Raw genomic sequence first — 21,154 nt, 5'->3', positions numbered from 1 at the left:
GATCTCATTTGGGCCCAAAGCTGCTGCGGTGACAGTGGGCTAGGACAATGGTCTCTCTCCAGAGTCCCCATGCACTGACCCCTCCTCTCCAGACACACCTGGAGCAACAACTCAAGTGAAGCATTTTCTATTTATTTAATTAAAAAAAAAGACAACAAAAATTCATCAAGTTGAGGTTCTGAACAAACTCCAGCGTGTCCAGTTCTTTTATAAAGGAGCATGGGTTAATGTAGGAAGGAGTAGACTTTATTTTAGTTCCTTGAATGGCTCCATAACACCACACCCTTGAGGAATGAGAAGCATTGTGGTAGTTCTTGGGGTTCTCACTGACTTTTTTTGCCCAGTGGCCCAGCTTCAAAAATAGTGACAAAGAGAGTTACCGGATTTCTCTCCTGTGTGAATTCTCTGATGATCAATAATGTCCAAGCAGCCACTGAAGGTTACCCATGTGAGTGCAGTCATTGGGTTTCTCTCTTCTGTGAGCTCTCTGATGATTGACAAGGCGCGAGTGTTCCCGAAACTTGTCCCACACACAGAACAGCTGAAAGGTTCCTCTCTGCTCTGGGTTCTCTGATCTATAAGATTTGAGAGCTGACAAAAGCTTTTCCCACAGTCAGATCAGCTGAAAGGTTTCTCTCCAGTGTGGGTTCTCTGATGACGAATAAGATTTGAGAGCTGACAAAAGCTTTTTCCACAGTTGGAGCAGGTGAAGGATTTCTGTCCTGTGTGGGTTCTCCTATGTTTAACAAGGTTTGACCTCTGTGTGAACCTTTTCCCACAGTCACAGCAGCTATAAGGTCTCTCTCCTGTGTGGATTCTGCAATGACTTTTTAGACTTGAGGAGCATGAGAAGTTTCTCCCACAGTCAGAGCAGTGGAAGGGTTTCTCTCCAGTGTGGGTTCTCTGATGATATATAAGATCTGAGCGCCGACGAAAGCTTTTCCCACAAACAGAGCAGTTGAAGGGTTTCTCTCCTGTGTGGATTCTGTGATGAGCAGCAAGGTTTGACTTCTCACCAAAGCTTTCCCCACACTCAGAGCAGATGAAGGGTTTCTCTCCTGTGTGGCTTCTCCTATGATTAACAAGGTTTGACCTATTTCTGAACCTTTTGCCACAGTCAGGGCAGTTATAAGGTCTCTCCTCTGTGTGGATTCTGCAGTGACTTTTAAGGCTTGAGTGCCATAAGAAGCTTTTGCAACAGTCAGAGCAGCAGAAGGGTTTGTCCCCCGTGTGGGTTTTCTGATGCTGAACAAGATATGAGTGTTGACTGAAACTTTTCCCGCAATCAGAGCAGAGAAAGGGTTTTCCCCGGGTGTGGATTCTCACATGTTGATCAAGGCCAGAAACATCACTGAAGCATCTCCCACACTCAGAGCAGTTGAAGGGTTTCTCCTCTCTGTGGATACTCTGATGTCTGACCAGGTTTGCACTCCTGCTGAAGCTTTTCCCACAGGCAGTGCAGTGATAGGGTTTCTCTCGTCTGTGAATCATCTGATGAGTGAGAAGGTTTGAGTGTTGCCGAAAGCTTTTCCCACAGTCAGAGCAGTGGAAGGGTTTCTCTCCAGTGTGGGTCCTCTGATGAGCAATAAGAGCTGAGCGCCAACAAAAGCTTTTCCCACAGTCAGAGCAGCTGAAGGGTCTCTCTCCTGTGTGGATTCTCTGATGAGCAACAAGGCTTGGCCTCCGACGAAAGCTTTTCCCACACTCAGAGCAGTTGAAGGGTTTCTCTCCTGTGTGAATTCTCCTATGATTAACAAGGTGTGACCTGTGTCTGAACCTTTTCCCACAGTCAGAGCAGTTATAAGGTCTCTCTCCTGTGTGGGTGATGCAATGACTTTTAAGACTTGAGGACCATGAGAAGCTTTTCCCACAGTCAGAGCAGTGAAAGGGTTTCTCTCCAGTGTGGGTTCTCTGATGATTAATAAGACCTGAGTGCAGCTGGAAGCTTCTCCCACAGTCAGGGCAGATATTGGGCTTCTCTCCTGTGTGGATGGTACAATGACTGTTAAGACTGAAGCTTTTCCCACAGCTTTTCTGTTGTTCGCTCTCTTTAGTGTTTCTCACACCTCTGCTTCCATGGCTGGAGTTATCCTGCCCCTCCCCTGCATGGTTTCCCTGCTGCTTTTCTGGGCTACGCTGACTCTCACAGGTCTCTCTGTGCTCAGGACTCTGAGAAACACGACCTTCAGAGCTTCCCAGGAACATCCCACAGGAGGCCACTTGCTCTGGTTCTTCCAGCTGAAGATTCTCCTCATCATTCTTGAGCAGCATCACCTCACCTACTGGGACACAGAGAGAACCAGAGAGTGTCACTCTATGCACTGAGCTGAAAGAAAAACTCAGAAAGGGAACAGAAAAGGGGGAACGCAGCCAACAGCTGATGGAAAGATTGAAATAACGTGAACTGAGCTCCTCCTCCGTCTTCACAACCCTTCCCCAGAGGAGGGACCCCAGCCCTGCTCCCACCCTCTGGCTGGAGCTGATGACAGGCTGAAGGGTCAGACAGTCTGGATGAAAAGGCCCAAGTGACATCTCGGAGAACACAGAAATCGGTTTCTGAGTCACTTTAGCTCACTGCTCACCTGTGTGTGGGGCGCTGATGATCTCCCCTTTCTCAGCGCCCTGGAGATCTGGGACCCACAGCGCCACCCCTCGCTCCACCCAGGAGATCACATCAGCTTTGGGAAATCCTGCTGCACTCACAAGGGTTCAACTCAGCCTCCCTTCTTGACCTGCTCCATCCCCCACATCCCAGGGCAGGACAGGACCACTCAACTCAAACAAGACACTCGATTTGGGTTTGTTTTTGTGGATAAAACTAACACAGCTATGCCCAATGCCTGGCACCAGGCAGGCCCCGAATTTAGCCACGTGGAGCGGGAATCCATCAAAACCATGAGAAAACCTGCACAGATACAGACACCATCTTCCTCGCCAAGTGCAAATGGATGGACGTCCCACCCAACGGACTGAAGGTGAAACACTCACTGCAACCGACACACTGCAGGGACTGTGTCGAGAGATTGGTCACACACTCCCACAGACCTGAGGAACCACCTGTTCAGCTTCCTGTGCAGCAAACAGGGAAACATCACAAGGAGCTCTCAAGTCTGGAGACTCTCCTAAAAAAAAAACCTTCCACACAAACGCCCAGGTGGCTGGACTTTACTGAAAGGAGACAGGAGAGTTACAATGCCCACTGCTCTTCTCTACAGGACTGTAAACTCTCTAACCTCCTACTTGCTGCATGGGGCCACAGTAGTGGTACCCGTAACTCACCCAGCAACATTGTCAATCTATCCAACCACACACACAGCCTGGCAGAGGAGTCTGTGCTATCTCAGGGATTCTCTTTGCGCCCCACCAGCCCCACAACATGACACAGTTCTGTGGGGATCTGGAACCCTGCCCCAGTTTTGCCAGGAATACTTTCAACAAGACTCTGAACAGCCCGACAGGCACCATCACACCTCGAGTACAAGAAGAAGAATTCTGCATGGAATCCTTCCTGGCAATCAAAACGACAGACTGGATCTATACCTAGAGCGCTTCCGCTTCTGTGCGCAGGCAGAAATTGTGGCAAAGCGACATCGCTTGTCCCAGGACCTCAGCCGTGCGGAATGCAATGTCACCCACAGCCTCAGAAACAGCTCTGGCGCTGTCATCCAAGAGGCTGACAAAGGAGCTGCTGTTGTCATCATGAATAGGTCAGACCATGAAAAGGAGACTCCCAGGCAGCTCTCCAATACCACCTTCTACAGGCTACTGTCCTCTGATCCCCCTGAGCAGCACACACAGAAACTGCACCGTCTGCTCAAGACACTCCTGACAAAAGCGCAGGAACAGATCTGCACAGACACACCCCTAGAGCCCCAAGATCCATAAAATCCAGACATTCTGGAGGCACCATCAGCTCAGGCATTGGCACTCTCATTGCAGCCTTGTCCAGCCATGGGGACTCTCGACTCAGACCTTATGTTACCAGCACTCCGAGCTATCTTTGAAACACCACTGACTTCCTCAGGAAACTGCTGTGCACTGGTGATCTTCCTGAAACCACCATCCTGGCCACCATGGATGCCGAGATCCCTTAAACAAAAAAACCCACGTGAAGATGGACTTCAAGCTGTTGGGAACAGTATCCGTGATGATGCCACAGCACAAGTGGTGGTGGAGCTTTGTGACTTTGTCCTCACCCACAAGTACTTCAGATTTGAGGACAATTTATACCTTCAAATTAGTGGGACTGCAATGGGCACCCGCCTGGCCCCACACTGCGCCAACATGTTTATGGCTGACCTGGAACAATTTCCTCCGCTCTCAACCCCTGGCGCCCCTCCTCTACTTGAGTTACACTGATGACATCATCACCATCATCATCTGGACCCATGAGAAAGAGGCTCTTGAAGAGTTCTCAGTGATTTCGACAGTTTCCACACCACCATCAACCTCAGCCTGGAATGGTCCACACAAGAGATCCACTTCCTGGACACTACTGTGCACATAAGTGATGGTCAGATAAACACAACCCTGTACCAGAAACCCCAGCACCGCTATGCGACCTCCATGCCTCCTGCTTCCATCCAGGGCACACCACACGATCTACTGTTTACAGCCAAGCCCTAAAGGTACAACCATGTTTGCTCCAATCCCTCAGACAGAGACAAACACCTTCAAGACCTTTACCAAGCTCTCCTGAAACTACAATACCCACTTTAGGAAGTGAAGAAACAGATTGAAAGAGCCAGACGTGTTCCCAGAAGCCACCTGCTACAAGACAGGCCCAGCAAAGAAAGCAACAGAACACGACTGGCCATCAGCTACAGCCCCCAACTAAAGCCTCTCCAATGCACCATCCATGACCTACAACCCATCCTGGACAATCATCCCTCACTCTCAAAGACCTTTGGGAGGCGGGGCCTGTTGTTGCCTGTGGCCAGCCTGCCAACCTTAAACAAATTCTCACCAGCAAGTATAGACCACAACACTGTAAAACACAAACCAAACCTTTCGACAAACCTCAGCGCCAACTCTACCCACCAATGACACCACCACACCTGCTAAACCGGGGTTGTAGTTCAATCCTTGACGAGGCTATTTAGCAATTGGGGAAATAGATGCCACAGACAGTGCTTGGTCCTGCCAAGAGGGCAGGGGACTGGACTTAGATAACCTCTCGAGGTCCCTTCCAGTTCTAGGAGATGTGTATCTCCACTTATATTTTCATTTTATTTGAACTAGCGGGGCTTATTCGCCTGCACATCTAAACTGGACAGTCTCTACGTAAAAGAATAAATGGATGCAAATAAGATATCAGGAATGGTAATATACAAAACCTCCCGGGATGCTCAGGAGCAGATTTAAAAGTAGCCATCCTGCAACGCAAAAATGTCAAGAGCAAACCTCAAAGAGCAACTGCAGAGCTGCGGTTCACTTGCAAATGTGACACCATCCATTTAGGACTGAACAAAGACCAGGACCAGTTGGCCAAGTTCAAAAGCAGTTTCTCTGCTCCGGCTGTTCACACCGCCACATCAGCTGCTGGAAGTGGGCCACATCCTCCATGACTGAATTGCTCTCATTTACTCCAGCCTTCTTCTTGAGTGGGACTCCCTCCTTTTCTTGTGCCTGTATATTTTTACTGGACTCTGGAATTTCCACGTGGTGCATGTGGTGAATTGGGCCTTTGCCCACAAAAGCTGATGCTCCAGAAAATCAGTTTATCTGTAAGGTGCCACAGGACTTCTCTGTGTTTTTGCTCGACTCAAAACGTGAGCTCTGTGAGGGCTGGCAGGGCCGAAACCGAGGCCCCAGGCAGGGCTCAGACTGCAGCTGCCACATGGCAGGTCACTCGAACTTGGAGAGAAAGGCTCTGGCAGAGCTCTGGCTCCACAAGGGCTCTGTCCACAAAGCTCCTGGCTGGGGCCTGGTTCCTCCGGCTCTTTGGCTCTGATGCGCTGCTTGAATCAGCAGGAGGCAGAGGAAGTTGTCTGAGCAGGGAGGCGAGTCCCGGGCTGGCTGCTTCAGATCCTGCCCAGGCTCCTGCTCTGCGACCCCTGCCTGCCTGTGGCTGGGTAGGCCCTACCAGCAACTCACAAGAGCTGCTGCTCCTGCAGCCGGCCATGGCGGTGTTTGGCTGTGCTGCTCTCTGGGGGATGTGGTTTTTGGTGCAGCTGGGCTCCCACTCAACTGCCTCAGTTCTACTCTGCCAGCAGCAGCTTCTCTGCATGGTTTAACACTTTCCTCCTGCATCACGGGCTTGCTGCTGACTCACGTTCCAGCCACACCAGGCGCTGTTTCCCTTGGTGCAGGAAGGCGACTGGCAAAAGTGCGGCTGGAGGGTGTTAGTTACAGCCCCGGTCTCCGCCTCCCCCCCAACCTCCTGCTGAGATTCTAGCTGTGCTTTTGCCTTCACAGTTTTACTCCTCACTGCCCAGGTTTGGCCCCACTCGGTGTCACATGACCTAACTGGGCACCTCCCAACCTTCTTCAAAACCCCCCAATATCGATGAAGGCCGAGGACGCTGGATGAGGTGTGTTATGAGACCTACGGGGAGTGACATTGCATCCAAACTGGGGCACATGTTACTCATAACTAGTTTGTCCTGTGTTTGGTTCCCACCAGTGACTCCTGAGAAAGCAATCTACTGTACATGGGAGAGCTGGTGCGTCCGTCTGGGAGTTTGTTTCATTATTCAAGAACTCCCCCTGAACGGTAAGAGACAGCAGGGGTGCAGCATGCTGGCCCCAGGGGTACCCTGCAGGCATGAAGAGCACCTGGACCCAGCCCCACAGCTCTGGTACCCACCATTCCTGCCAGCACCCCTCCACTCACACCTCCAGACAAGGCAGATGTTTGGGAAGCACATGGAGACCTGGGCTGTGGGAAGAGCAGCATCACTGCCATGTCCCTCAACCTGCTTCCCCTGCGAGGGGCTGTGGAGGGGACAGTCTCTCACAGGGGACCCAGTGATTCCTGGGGCTCACACTCCTGACACTGGGGACAGGGAGGGACCCTGAACCAAACCCAACCCAGCCTGTGACACCCCCGGGGACAGGACTCCTCACCCAGCCAGCGCACGGTCTGGTAGTTCTCCTGCATCACCTCCCTGTAGAGGGCTCTCTGCCCCGGGGCCAGCAGCCCCCATTCCTCCTGGGAGAAACACACAGCCACCTCCTCCAAGGTCACCTTCTCCGCCACCGCCATGTCCTCGGTCTGTCTCTGCACGTCTGGGGCTGCTCTGGAGCCAGACATCGGGGCTCTGTGCCTGGTAGGGGAAAAGGGCAATGGAGACACTTCAGACGGGGCTAGAAGCCGCTCCGCACCCCTGGCTCCCCACACTCGCTCCCTGGGACACACGTGCTGCACACGCACATTTGGGGAAACGCTTGAGTCTCACAGAACCACCTCGCACAAGTCAGATCCCAAATCCATCCTCGTTCCTCTCCGGACACGGCCTGAGCTCCAGCACTGCTGCGCACTGGAGTGTGTCCCACGGAAACGTCACGTGGTTAGTGACACACCAAGAGGACAAGCCCGGAGGAAGGGAGCAGCTGAAGGGACAATGAGGATCACTGAACTGCACCGCGGGGGAGCACAGGCACCGTGCGACGAGCGCCCGGCCCCACTGGGGAACCAGGAGAGGGGGGACACAAGCCCACCCAGAGCTCTCGGATCCCCTGGGGGGGGTGCAATGGACTCAGGACCCCAAATCACTGAGGGGGACAAGGGAGAAGAAAACCAGGGGGGTGCAGAGGCCCTGGGGCGAAAACAAGGGAGCTGGGGGAGAACCGAGCACAGAGCCCCCAGCACCCACTGGTCCCTGCGGGGTGCAGAGCCCGCGGGCGCCGCCCAGAGACTCCGCCTGGAGGGGCGAGTGGAGCCAGGAGCGAAAACCGGCCCCGAGTCACAGCCCCCCCGGCCGCCTCCGCCCCCCTCCCCTCCCCGGGCACCCCGGAGCCGGGCGGGGGCGAGTGCGGGGCGCTGGGGCGGCGCTTCTTTGCGAGCACGAGGCGAACCAGGCTCCGCTGCCGGGGGGGAGGGGCGCCGCGCGGGCGGCAGGACGAAGCGCAGCGGCCGGAGAACGGGGCGGCCCGGCCGGGGACCAGGGGGACCGTCCGAGACACAAACGGGGGGAGGGAGCGAAGTCACTTCCGGGTGCGGCCGGGCCCCCCCTCACCTGGCGGCGGCTCCCTGCCGGGGGAGCGGGCTCCAGGCGGCGGCAGCGCCTGCGTCGGCGGAGCGGCCGCATGAAACTGGCTCCTAGGAAGTGACGTTGGGAAGGAGAAGCTGAAGGGGGCAGAGGAAGTGACGTTAGGGGGAGGTGCGGGCTGAGAAGGGAAGTGACGCAAGGGGGAGGCGGGGGCGGGCTGCAGTGGGCAGATGTGGGTCGTTTCGACTTCTCACAGGCTGCGCGGGTAAAACTGTCCGCAGCAGGCGGCTGCCCCCGGCCTGGCTCTGCGCCTGCGCAGCGGGAGACGGATCAGTGGCCGCTCGTAGCTCCAGCCACATCCACCCCCCCCACCGCGGGCTGCGTCAGGGGCGAGCAACAGCCTGGGGTGGGGGGTCCCTGAATCGAACCTGGCAAGGGCTCGTCCTGTGTGTCCCGCCCCTTCCCGCCTCCACGCTCCCATTGGCCGAGCTGCCTGTCAGCCCTGCCCCCACCCCCGCTCCCATTGGCCGAGCTGCCCAGCTCGAGCTGTGAGCCCGGCTCCGCACTGGCCTCCCGCCGCGCATCGCTGTTGCTCTGAGTCATCCCCGCCCTTCACCCCGCCCCGCCCCGCCCCAGCGCTGCGCGCAGCCCCCGCTGTGCTCCCCACAGCCCCAGAGGGGAGCGAGTCTGTGCTGGCCCCGCCCCTCGCCCCGTCTCTCCGGCCCCAGCAGCTCGTCCCGGCCCGTGTCTGTGGTTTCCCCGCGGGAGTTTGTTCTGTGCCCCACGTGGTCCCCAGGCGGGCAGATTTCCTGGGCTGGGGTCAGTTCCCCTCCGGGCCCCTCCCTCCCTCCCTCCCGCCCCCAGCCCGGATTGCCCGTGTCAGGAGCGGCTCTTCTCTCCGCCCGCCCGCAGCCGGGGGCGCTGTCACCGGGCACCGCTTGGGGGCGTCTTGTGCCCCGACCCTCGCAGCGGCCCCGATTTGTACCTGTCCCAGTGCGGAGACCCCCGTGTGTGAAACCCCCTTTTCAGTTCCCAGCCCCTGTCCGTCCCTGACACACACCCGCGTCCTGCAGCGCTGGGAAGAGTCACACGTGTGGGGAGTGCGGCGGCAGGAACGCAACGCTGCTGCAGGCTGGGAGGGGTGTGTCTGCCAGGGCTCATCTGCATGGGAATGCAAAGGGCGCGTGTGGGACACCTGCCAGGCAAAGCCTCGTGGGGAGCGAGTCAGCGCTGAGATCTGCTCCCTTGTAAACACCTTGTTGTGAAACCACAATTTATGCTGACACTCAGTGTGGGAGCTGTGGGACCTCACCAAGTCTCTGGGTTGCTGTGGGGGACAGGGCAGTCGCCATGGCTGCGTAAGACATTGATTACACGGGGCTCCCTCGTTTCAAGCGTTGGGAAGAGAAAAAAAATGATGCTACTTGAATTAGTTTATTGAGGGGCTTTTTTCTGTTCCGTTTGTGGTTTGGTGTTATAGTTATAAGTTTGACAAGACAAGTTTTCTTTATCTGTTAAAAGATAGCATTGGATAATGGGGTGTCTAAAAAACTCCCCCCCAAAGGTATTGATAGCCAAAATTACAAAATAGGAGCTGAATTTACACAGCTGAAATCACACAGGGTTCTGCTTCAGCACTATCTCCAGCCGTGTGATTGGCAAAAGAGCAATGACTGGCAGGTGACCAGTAAGACCAGCAGTGGATGACAATGGTGACTGGTAGACAGAAGGCAGGAGGAGTGGTGCATGATGGGGGGCTGCTGGAAGGAGCAGCGGGCGGCTGATAGGAGAAGCAATCAGCTGTGGGCTCTGCATCCAGGACTGCACCGTGGGAGGTACATCCTGTAACTGTGTATGGGGAAAGGGCCAAGAGCCCCAGCAAGAGACTTGGTTCTATAGCACACGGGGGTGGGATCTTGTTTTAGATATCTGGCATCTGTCACTGTAACCTCGGGGTGGGTTATGGTCATTAAATAAGCTGTTTCTATCTTAAACTCTGTGCTTGTGGGCGGGGGAAGAACTTCCTTACAGGCACCCAGCAAGTGGGGTGAAATTATCCCAGGCCATTGGGGGGTGCATTGAGCTGGTTGGTTGTATCCTTTATAGGAAACCCCCCAGGAGCTGAACCCGGCCCTTCTGGCAGGCACCTGGCATGAATAGAAGGGTTCCATAAGTGGGGGCTCATCCGGGATGTCTTTTGCTGGGTAGTACCCCTCACAAGCACATATATATAACATGGTAAGAAGCCCAGTTCTGTTATTGCAGGATAAGTTAGAGTTTATGCCATGGCTGGCCGTGTGCTAGAAGACTGGTGTGAAGAGTTGAGTGCCGATCCTCAGAACTGTATATTAGAATTGGGGATACCTGAGGGTACAGAAGATGGCCCAATTGAGGCCCTTCTAACAAAAGCCATTGATTCTCTAACAAGGTGTCACATACGGGGGCCTAGACCTCAAGTAGAGGACAAAGCCTTTGTGGTGTTGTGTGAACTGCCAGTGGCTGTGGACTCTTTGTAGATCCCAAGTGAGATAAAGACTCCCATTGGCACATTGAAGGTTGTGATCACCAAGGCCTTTGTCAGGGGCCCTGCCTCACGTGCGGGGGTTGAGGAGAAGATGATCGCCTTCTTGGCACAGGAAGGAAAGACTATGGCAGACGTGTTGAGTTTACTGCGTGCCGAACCATGGGCCCCTGGCTCTTTAATGGCTCTACGGTGTCAGTGCGCTGCAGCCAGGGGGCGGGCTGCATGCAGATGAGGTGTTTTAATTAGGTGTTTCTCGTTTTAAAGCTGAATTATGAGGTGGGAGAGGTTTTGCTTTGAGCAGCTAGAAAGGAGCTGCAGGATGAAGAAAGTAGGTGAATTTGCCAATCTGTGAAAATCTTGTTTCAGTGCTCGCGTGTGAGCCATTGGGCTTAGTCATTGTGACATATAAAAGTGTCCAGATGGGTGGGCTGTGTAAAATGGTGACAGCAACATATTGTTTCTTTGCTTTTTGTGGCCAAAGATTGAGTGTAATGTTTTGTGGGTTTTTTTTTTTTCTATTGTTGTGTTTTTTGTTTTGTTTTATTTTATTTTTTCTGGTACTTAATGGGTTAGGGAGTTTTGTGTTCAAAGACTCTTTTTTTGTCAGGGATTAATTGATAAGCTGATATTGTTTATCTGTAAAATACTCCCTTTTTGATTTTTTTTAGGGACTGGGATTGATTGAAAGGCCAATATCTTATATTGTCTGTTACTTGTGAAGTATTTTTCCCTTTTTCTTGTCAGGGTAGGGATTGGTTAAAAGGTCAATTTTTTATTTTCTCTGTTATTTGTAACTGGTTTTTTTTGTCTATCTGAGACTAGTTGGGTTTCTTGTGTAAGTACTAAGATACTGTTTACTGTATATTACGCTCCATAATCTGTTCTGGTTTCTCAGATGATATATCCTTGTGTATGTTAATTTGTTATGCTCCTTGCTGTATTTGAAACATTCCCTCAATAAAATTCATTTAATCTGTTCTTATCAGTTTAATATCTGACATGTTCTGTATCTGAGAACTATCTATTAAAGGTATTTCTGAAACTGGGAGTTGGACTAGGAGCTTGCTCCATCCATTCCAAGCATCAGCCTGGTATTGCAGTATTTCCAGGAATGGTGCATTCTCCTTTTGGGGGCAGTAATATTGTTACAAAAATAGATTTTAACTTTTAAGCTATATCTACAATACCCCAAAACTTCAAAATGGCCATGTAATTGGTCATTTTGATGTTTACTAATGAAATGCTGAAGTACATATTGAGTGTGTCATGAGCATGCAGGTAGCTATGGCACTTTGAAATTGACACAGATGGATACTCCAGATAGAGCTTGTTTTTTAAAAGACCCTGGCTACTTCAAAGTTCCCTTATTCCTATGAGCAGGGGGCAGATAAGGAGATTTTGAAGTAGCCGGGGTCCTTTGAGCCTTGCACCTTCCCTGGGAAACCTGGGGTTCAAACACATTCCTCCCCAATTGGCCACTTGAAACCAGGAAGAAGCCTACGTGACCAAAGGGGTATAAAGAGGGGTTTGGCAGCCCACCTCCTTTGAGCTCCAATCACCTACACCTGCTGGCCAAGTCCGGTATTGACTCCCGAGACTGGGGACGCCTGGTTCGTATCTACGTCTTCCCGTGGGACTGAGAGAAAGATTCTGGTCACACCGGATCTAGGAGGCAGGGGTAAGAATTACACCTGTATTGCACTTCTTTCCTATAGGAATTGAGGGAAAGACTCTGGTTCCACCAGGTCTAAGAGGCAGGAGTGAAACTCACACCTGCAACGTGCCTGTCTTGTGTACACATTACTTGTATTGGTCTAAGCTAGCGAGTTTGTCTAGAACTTTTCTTAAATTAAATTGTGTTGTTTCCCCTTTAAAAACCGCGGGTACTAGCTGTTTTTGGCTATAAAGTGCTAAAAACCATTAGCCTGTCAATCAAACCAGGGGAAGCCCTGACCTTATCTTTAAAACGCGTTTACCCCTTTGATCTATTGGAAAACTGCGATGGATCGGCCATTACCTTTCACATAGAACTGTAGAAAATCATTATCTTGTCTGTCAAACCCCAGGGGGTCCTCACCTTAATTGGCGAGCTGCGGTCAGCAATGACCTTCTGTAAACATTAGTAACCACAAGAAAATCATCGTCCTGTCACTCACTCGGCGGCCATCTTGGTTTCATTCATAAAATTGGGCGGTCACTTTCAAACCCCCTTTTACTCGTGGCAGCCCCTTGTGTTGTAAAATCGCTGTCAGCGGTTTCCCTGTTAACTGCTGCTAAAGTTATTAACACAAAATTCACAAATTGTTGAACTTTAATCGTTTGTCTTAGTTAAACTGTTTCTATCTGTGTATAAATAAAAGTAACTGTTAAAGCCTCTCTAAGTGTAATTTTCCTCTTGCTGCTGTACCCGAACTAAACACAAACCAAAGAGCCCAGCCTGCCCTGGCTGCTCAGCGCACCTGCTCGTGCGGCATCACCCTCTTTGCCCCACCAGACCTTGAACTGGCACATGGGCATCGGCTCACAGTTGGTGCTTCCTCTGCTAACTTTTCCCAGGCACTTGTGGAATGAATTTGTTCCCTGCACCCCTCATGTGAAACGTGACAAGTCACCTCCATATCAGTAGTCTGACAAAGCGTGGGGGGGGGGTGAGGCCAAGGGGTTCGGCGTGTGGGAGGGGGGCTCAGGGCTGGTGCAGAGGGTTGGGGGTGAGGGTGCTGCCTGGGCGTGCGGGCTCTGGGGTGGAGCCAGGTCTGAAGGGCTTGGGGTGCCGGCTGGCCCCGGGCTACAGCAGAGAGGACCCCACCCCAGCTCTCCCCCCAACACAGCCCCCAGGCTGAGGCAGGGGGAGGCACCACGTGGGAATGGGCCGGGAGATCGACATCCCTCCCCTGCCCTCAGTAGGACTGGGGCTGGCGGGGGCTCCCCTGGGCCGGGGGGTTCCCCAGCTGCAGCAGGTCCCTGCCAGGCTGGGGCGCCTTTCCCCTGACCGCGGCAGGCTCGGGCCAGTTGGGTCCCGCAGCGCCCGGCTTGCAGGGGACGTCGCCCCAGGTGACCTCCGAGAGCAGCGTTCACCCCCAGCGGGGCTAAGCGGCGCCACGTGTCCCCCACCCCCGGGAGCAGCCCCAGATCCTCGCCCCCGCCAGAAGGCCCGGCCCCGGCACAGCCCAGCGCCGAGCTCCCCGCACAGCGGCCAACTCCCCGTGAGCTCAGCGCCCCGGGAGGGGCTGGCCGGGGAGCCCCGTTACTCCCGGAGCAGCGGCCGGGCGGCGGCGGCGGAGGGCGCCGGGCTCGAACCTCGGCTCGGGGGAGCCGGCGGCCGCGGGAGGCTTTAGCGCGCCCCCTGGCGGCCGCAGGTGGTCACTGCCGGCAGGGAGCTGAAGCCACTGAAGCAGCCGCGCGGGCTGACCAGCCCCTCCCAGCCCCTGGTGTGACCCAGACATTTCCCGCCCCCCGCCCCCCGCCCCAGCGTGATCTGACCCAGAGCCCCTCCACCGCCTTCCAGCCTTGCCTGATCCAGACCCCCGCCCACAATGCATCCAACCCCCGGCACCCCCCCAGTCTGGTGTGAGCCAGGTGCCCTGCTGCAAAGCCCTGAGTAGTATAAGGGGTCTGCCGTCAATCCAACTTTAGCCACGCCCTCTTTCCCTTTAGCCACGCCCTTTTCACCAGAAGTTCCGCCCCAGCCATTTCAGCTCCACCCACCTGTCATTGGAAGTCCTGCCCTTTCGTGTCACTTCCGGGGGCTGTGGCCGACCAGAATCAAACTTTGGCCACACCCCCTTTTCCCTTCAGTCACGCCCCAGCCCTTTTAGCTCCGCCCACCTCTTTCACCAGACCTCCCACCCCCTTAACCCTTTCGACCCTCCCTTCTACAACCAGAAGTTCCACCCCAATCTTTTTAGGCCCGCCCCTTGTCACCGGAAAACGTGCCCTTTGGGGGGTAGTAGTACAGCCGAGTCAAGTGAGACACGTGACTGGAAGGAAAGGGTGTCATGCGACCCCTCGAAGGACTCGCCCCGCCACCCTCTACCAATCGGAGCGCAGCGCTACCCCCACAAAGAGGCCATCTGGCTCCAAGAGCGCGTGTTTCAGAACTGTGCAAAGGCTGAGCGGGAAGAGGGACACTTTCACCAGCCCTGCCAGGAGTTCGGACGTTGTTCATGTGCCGACGGGTCTCCGCCGCACGTGGAGAAAGCGCCGCATCCGCGGCAGGTCCGAGGGGAGCCCTTTGGCCCAACCCTTGTTGACGGAGACACCGGAACCCGACCCCGAAACCCAACCGCTCTCGAGGCGGCCCGACAAGGTAGACGGCCTCTCTCTGTCCACCCCTCCGGAGGAAGGCGGCCGCAGCTCGCAGGAGTCGGACAAGGAGAACGGAAAAGAAGCCAACGAGGGAAGAAACGAATGAGCGAGGTGGGGGTGTGTGTGATGGGATTTTGTGAAAACCTAAAACGACCCCAGGATCTTGCATTATTTTCTTTCTGGGAATCTCTCCAGAGCTCGACGGGGCCTTCCTTGAGGCCCCAGAGCCCCAGGACGACGTTGTGTCAGAGAACGAAGATGAAATGGGCCCACCTTGGTTTTGCTCAGCACCGATACAAACCACTGACGATAACGCCAAGGACGACGGCGGTGAGGAATTTAGGAAGAGGCTTGGTATGGAAGTGGCTGAGCCAGTCCCACGTCGTCAGTGTAAAAAAGGTCTGCGTTCGATTGTACGCGATGCTGTTTGTGCTGTCCTCGAGCACTGCCTCCGGGAAAAGCTTTTTGAAGACTGTGAGGGCTGTGTCATAGGTGCACCAGGCCAAAGGCACCAGGACTTGGTGGCCCCTTAGAGACTAACAGAGATTTTGGAGCATGTGCTTCAAAACGTCTCTCAAAAAATTCTGTGTGAATTGTTCTGGGCCTGGAGCTTCAGGCACCTCAGTCCCCTCCTTAATAGGGCCCTGGGCACATCCAGCGCCCTCTGCCCTGCAGCAGCTCCAGCGCCGGCTGCTGACACGTCCCCTCCAGCTGTGTGTTGAGGGCGCCAGCCCGGGAAATCTTCTCCCCCAGCTGGTTGGCATTTTCCTCCCCCCTCGGCCCGATCTCCGGGGCCCGCTCTCCCAGCCGTGCCAGCAGGCGGCGCTCTTGTTCAGCCAGGAACTCCCACGCCACCAGCTGCCTCTCCACGGCCGTCTGCCGCTGGGGTGCGCGGAGGGGCCGGGCTGGCCACGGGGAGAGGGACACAGGACGTGGGCTGTTCCGCGCTGCCCGGGGCTTTTCATTCACAACTCAGCCGGGCCTAGCCAGCTCGCAGCCCCGAAAGAAGGCAGCCCCAGCGACTCCTGTGAGGAGCAGCGAACAGGAGCAGCTCCCAGGCAGCTCGCCTTTGGGAGGAGCCACACACCTGTTCTCACCTTTCTCGTACGGGGTTTCTCTTGTGCCCTCCAAGGCGGCACTAGAAACAAATAAGGGATCTCTGTCAAGGGAGCAATGGGGAGTGACGCGGCTGGGGAGAGCTCTGGTGTTGTGACCTGCGTGGCATGTGCCGTGTTTGTCTTCCTCCCGAATGAGAGAGAGGATTTTCTCTGGCCCAGGGGTGAGCTGGGAGCCATTTTAGACGAGAAGGTGAAAGGACTCGAGGCACAAATCCCAACCCTCAGGTCCCTCAGAGAAGGTGAAGTGCGACTTGGCGGCTTTTTGTTCTGACAGTGTAGAGACGAGCGGGGCTTCCTCTCTGTTACTGGGCTCCCCGTGCGCTGCGGACACACCCGCTGGGGGGTTGTGTTGAACACGTGTCCGTGGCCTCATCTGTGGTTGTGGTCACTGGGTTGTCGCACTCCCAATGGAGTCGGAGCACCTGACCGGGACCCCCCTGGGCGCAGCTGTGCGGGGGGGGGGGGAAGGGGAGGGGTCGGGCGCTGGCGGCTGGAGCCGGAACTAACCGGTTTTTCCCGCCCTTTTCCCTCAGCGTTCCATCCCCTCACAGCTGTTTGCCCCCCAGGGCGCCAGGGGCAGGTCCCCCCCCAGGCGTCTGTCAGAGCCGGGGACGGACGGACGGACGGATGGACGGATGGACGGACATCCCAGGGGGGCTGCCCGGCACTGCCCCCACCCCCGCAGCAGCAGCGCCGTCTGGCCCAGGGCAGAGCCAGCGCGGGCGTCACGCTGCCCAGCGCCGGCCGGCTGCTGCCTGCCAAGGGAGGGGAAGGAGGAGATCGTCCTCCCACCCGCCCGTCTGTCCCCTCACGCCCCATCCGCACCCCTGCCCCCGCTGCCTCCCTCAGCTCCCACCGCCCAGGGACTCCTCAGCGCCCCCCGAGGGCTCCCCGCAGGCCAACGGCCGCAGGTCCTGAGCACCCGCCGCCCTGACGGACGCCACCCGGCGCTCCCCGAGGGCAGAGCTCTCCGGCCGGGGGCTGAGCGTGTGGGGTGTGCAGGGCGCTGGGCTGGGGCTGGGCTTCCTGCCCACTGCGACGTCCCCGGTCCCAGCACCGGGTGTTTTATTCCATTGACTGTTGGTTACTGATTCTCTTCCCCTCCCCCACAGCGTAAATTAACCCCTCAGACACCGAATTCTGGTGTGAATCCCACTCACCGCTCCTCACTGTGGGATGCAGAGACAGAGCTGGACACAGGTACGTGTGAGACAGAGACCTGCAGAAGTGGGTCCGTCCCAGGGAAGCTCATCACCTAACACATCAGTTTTTCAGTCTTTAAAGCGCTCCCTGATGGCAGGCTTGTGTTGCTGGAATACAGACTCACACGGCGACCTCCCTGGTACTGTCCCTCGTTAGGGGATCGGGCAGAGGGAGGGGCCATTCGGGGTCAGCCACAGGGGACACACTCAATTGGAGGAACGGTTTTGCTTGCCCAGGAGAAGGGTGTTTAACACACTCACCCGCATCCACATCAAACTCCTGAGCCTTCCCTCTAACACCCCCACATACTGCCCAGTGTGCCCCCGACCGCCCCACCCCTCACTGCCCAGATCTCCCCACAGCCCCTCTGAGACCCCGTCTCCCACACGCCGCCCCCAGCAGCACTCCCCAGCCCTGCCGGACTGGGAATGTGTCCCCCGCTGGGCTGAGCGAGGCCGTAGGGCTGCGTGGGGCTGTCTCCCCCTCACCAGCAGGACCCAGCAGCAGCAACGTTTTAAGTGTCCCTTGAAGGCAGGTCCCCCTGGGAGATTTGGCTCTGGTGGGAGCAGGCCCAGGGATGCACAGTGGGGATGTCCTGAGCGTTGGGGACAGGTCAGTGGCCACCGTGATTGGACAAGTACCAGAGAGGCAGCCGTGTTAGTCTGTGTCTTCGAGAACAAGAAGTCCTGGGGCCCCTTAGAGACTCACAGAGATTTTGGAGCCTGAGCTTTCGTGGGCAAAGACCCACTTCCCCAGATGCCTCCACGAACACTCATGCTCCAAAGCCTCTGTGAGTCTCTAAGGGGCCCCAGGACTTCTTGTTCCTGACTGGACGGGCTGTCTGGATGAGAGCAGCTGGGGTTGGCTGAAATGAGGGGCTCTTTCAATGGCAATGTACCCACTGTCGCAGGCCCAGGTGACGGACCCGGAAGCAGTGCGCCCCGGCGCTGTCCAAAGGCTGCCTGGTGGGACTAAGGGAATCACTTTGGCCTGTCCCTGCCCACGTACACACGAGCACAGCTCAGCCTTGCACAGGGCAGCTCCCGCCTGGGGTTAGCTTTGCTACGCTCCAGGCTGATCCCAGTGGTACCTGGCAGGGACCTGCGCTGTCTGGAGCCCTGTTGTGGGGGGGCCACAAAGCATTAGCGTCCACACAGCGTTCATCTCCGTGACCTCCTCTAGTGCCGGCCGCAGCATCGATGTCTAACCCCTCGCGGAGCTGCCCAGGAGTTCTGCATCCCAGTGGGACCTCCTCTCCCTGCCGGACATGGGGCCTTTATCACAGCACTTCCCCCCAGCGGACACACTCTTTCATGGGGGCAGTGGTGCTGCTGCTTAGCAGGCAGCATGATCTAGAGGGTAGGGCCTTGACAGGACAAGGCGTATTTGGCTCCTATGGTGACCTCAGCCACTGACATGCTGGGTGACCCTCAGTAACTCACTGCCTTGCTTTGTGCCTCAGTTTCCCTTCTTACCCTTTGCCTTCTCCATTTTAACCAAACTCCTCAGGGCCGGGATGTCCCTCAGCGTGTGTTGTGTGGAGCCCAGATCTGAGCTGGAGTTTCTCAGGGCTACTCTGCTGCAAACACAGGTAATGGGGTAACAATGTTCTAACCGGTAAAAATCATTGCGTTGTGCTGTTCTTAAAACAGGGGTTACACAAAGTACCGTTGGATGTTATTTACTATTTGTACGTATCTGTTAAAGACTGTCTTGTATTCACGTGCGTTGCGGCTTTTGAAGTTTGGCTTTTGGAGCTGAATTTGAAAACAATGGCTCTTGTTGCTATTTCGGTTGCAGACTCCTGCACAAAGGGCTACGTCGCAGCTGCAGGGGCAAATTCTAAGAATGAGCACCAGGGAGATGCCACCTGGTGACCTTTGCCACTACTTTTCGGTAAACAAGAGAACGGATGTACCTGGGCCATGATAATGTTGGGCACCTGCTGAGGCTTCACAAGATAAGGGCCACCAATTTACCTCAGTGTGCGGTTACAATAGCAAAGCTGGAACATCAGCTACAGATATTTTTATACTCACCTAACAGGCTATTTATACACTTATTTAAATCCATATTCGTAAGTGTCTGCCTACAATAGTAACACCTACCTAACATGGACACAGAGTGTGAGCTCTGCAGGCCATTTGCATTACTGATAAAATAGACCAAAACAGCCTAAAATGGGGTAACTAGGGAAAACAGGCCAACTCCTCTTGCAAGCTAGAAATCCAACAAATGTACCCTGATTAATAAATGTGTGAGCTATTACGCTTCAGGGTCGTGGTGTTCTTGTGATTATCCAGGCACCTACATATTTGACCAGGTGATGCTCTGCATTGCAACATCTCTGCCCCTCCATGAATCCCACCCAATCATTGAAATTAGAAGCTCACAGAAGAAGAGTCGCAGTCCTGGCTGAGGGTGGGGTTGCTCCTTCCTCCCCATTTTGGGTCTAGGCTCATGTCCAGCCAAGAAGAAAGGTTTGTTCGTTTTTCCAATGCAGTTGTGAATATGAGGCTGCAATCTCATTGTACCAGCCTAGTGGGGCTCAGGCGAGTAATGGTTTCACCTCAGTGACAGCTAACCCGCCCCAGCACCTTCCCGCCCCCAGAACTTTCCAGCCACTGACACTGAGGTGAAAGCACCACTTGCCTTGTTTACACACAGACTGCACAAGGAGGGGCAGAAACCTGCATCCTGGTGTAGACACCCCCAGAGACTGTCTCTGGGAGCAGGTCCCACCCCACAAACACCTCCTTGGACAACACTGTGATTCCTGATGTGCAGAAGGAATGTGAGCAACATATTTCACACACCTTCAGCCTCCCTTTCACAAATTCAGCACCTCAGAAATCACAGGGGAGAGACCGCCCCACATGTGCAGCCCCCTCGCACAGAGCCCAGCTGGGGAACACACATTTCCACAGCTGCAGAGAGCACAAGAGACAGGGCACAGGCTGGGTATCAACAAACCACAATCAAACCCAGCCCTCAGCACAGGGACATGTCCGTCTGTTCCCTATTGACGTTGGGGGGGATCCAGCTGAGCAGGGAACCAAACCCACCACTCTGCCCCCAACAAGTGATGCCGGGAAAAGAGAAAGGAATATGTTCTTTATTTACCATAAATACCTGTCTCTCTCCCACTCCCTGTGATCTCTGTCACAGAACATCCCCTTTCTGTTCTCCAGTCTTCCCCCTGGATTCATCCCTTCCCCTCTCCCTGCCTCTGGCCGCTTCTCCTCTGCAGGGGGTTTTCCTGGCACTGTTTTCCATTGATTTTCACCCTTTCTCCAGGACACTCTGGTTAGTTGGTTTTACTTTCTCCTTCCCTTTTCCCTCCATTTCCCCACCAGCCCCTTTGACTCTCGCAGTGTCGCTAACCTGAGAGGTTACACACCAGGCGTCTGAACTGACACTGGCTGCCCTGAAAACGGAGTTTCAAAGCAACACACTACGGCCATTCGACTCGGGCAGCTTCTGTTGATAAAACTCCAGCGCATCCATGCAGCTAAAGCGCTCCCTCGCCAGTGTGTCGACAGAAGGCAGCTGTTCTGCCATCAGCTTCATACCTCTCCCAGTTCAGGTATAACATCACTGTCAACAGTGTTTTGTCGGCAGAGGGCCGTGCAGCGCTCTGTTTGCAGGGCTGCCATTGCCTTGTTCTGTCACCCCAGGGCAGCGCAGTCTGGCTGTCTGGTTCATAGAGCAAGTTGTGCGAAGCAGCAATCTGCCCACAGATACTCTGCCGAGATTTCTCTGTCAACAGTGACTTTTGTTGACAGAAGCTGCCCGTGTAGACATGGCCATTATATGTCCTGCTTTATCCGGTGATGTTAGAACTCCCCCTG

General features: G+C 55.1%; 1 protein-coding gene and 1 pseudogene across 1 annotated transcript; one reads left to right on the top strand and one right to left on the bottom strand.

Annotated features, from left to right (window-relative positions):
- Positions 1-254: 254 nt before the first annotated feature.
- LOC142024789 (uncharacterized) lies at positions 255-8,261 on the bottom strand. The gene is made up of 3 exons (XM_075017009.1): positions 8,181-8,261; positions 7,069-7,268; positions 255-2,282 (listed from the first exon to the last, which is right to left on the bottom strand). Exons 2-3 carry the CDS (start codon positions 7,253-7,255, stop codon positions 619-621), a joined length of 1,851 nt encoding a protein of 616 aa, XP_074873110.1. The 5' UTR covers positions 7,256-7,268; positions 8,181-8,261; the 3' UTR covers positions 255-618.
- Positions 8,262-11,625: 3,364 nt separating this feature from the next.
- Positions 11,626-11,802, top strand: LOC142025355 (U2 spliceosomal RNA; annotated as a pseudogene).
- The last annotated feature ends 9,352 nt before the right edge of the window (positions 11,803-21,154 follow it).

This window comes from Carettochelys insculpta, chromosome 22 (genome assembly GCF_033958435.1).
Source record: "Carettochelys insculpta isolate YL-2023 chromosome 22, ASM3395843v1, whole genome shotgun sequence".
Lineage (NCBI taxonomy): Eukaryota > Metazoa > Chordata > Testudines > Carettochelyidae > Carettochelys > Carettochelys insculpta.
This window is presented reverse-complemented; position numbering and strand designations above follow the sequence as displayed.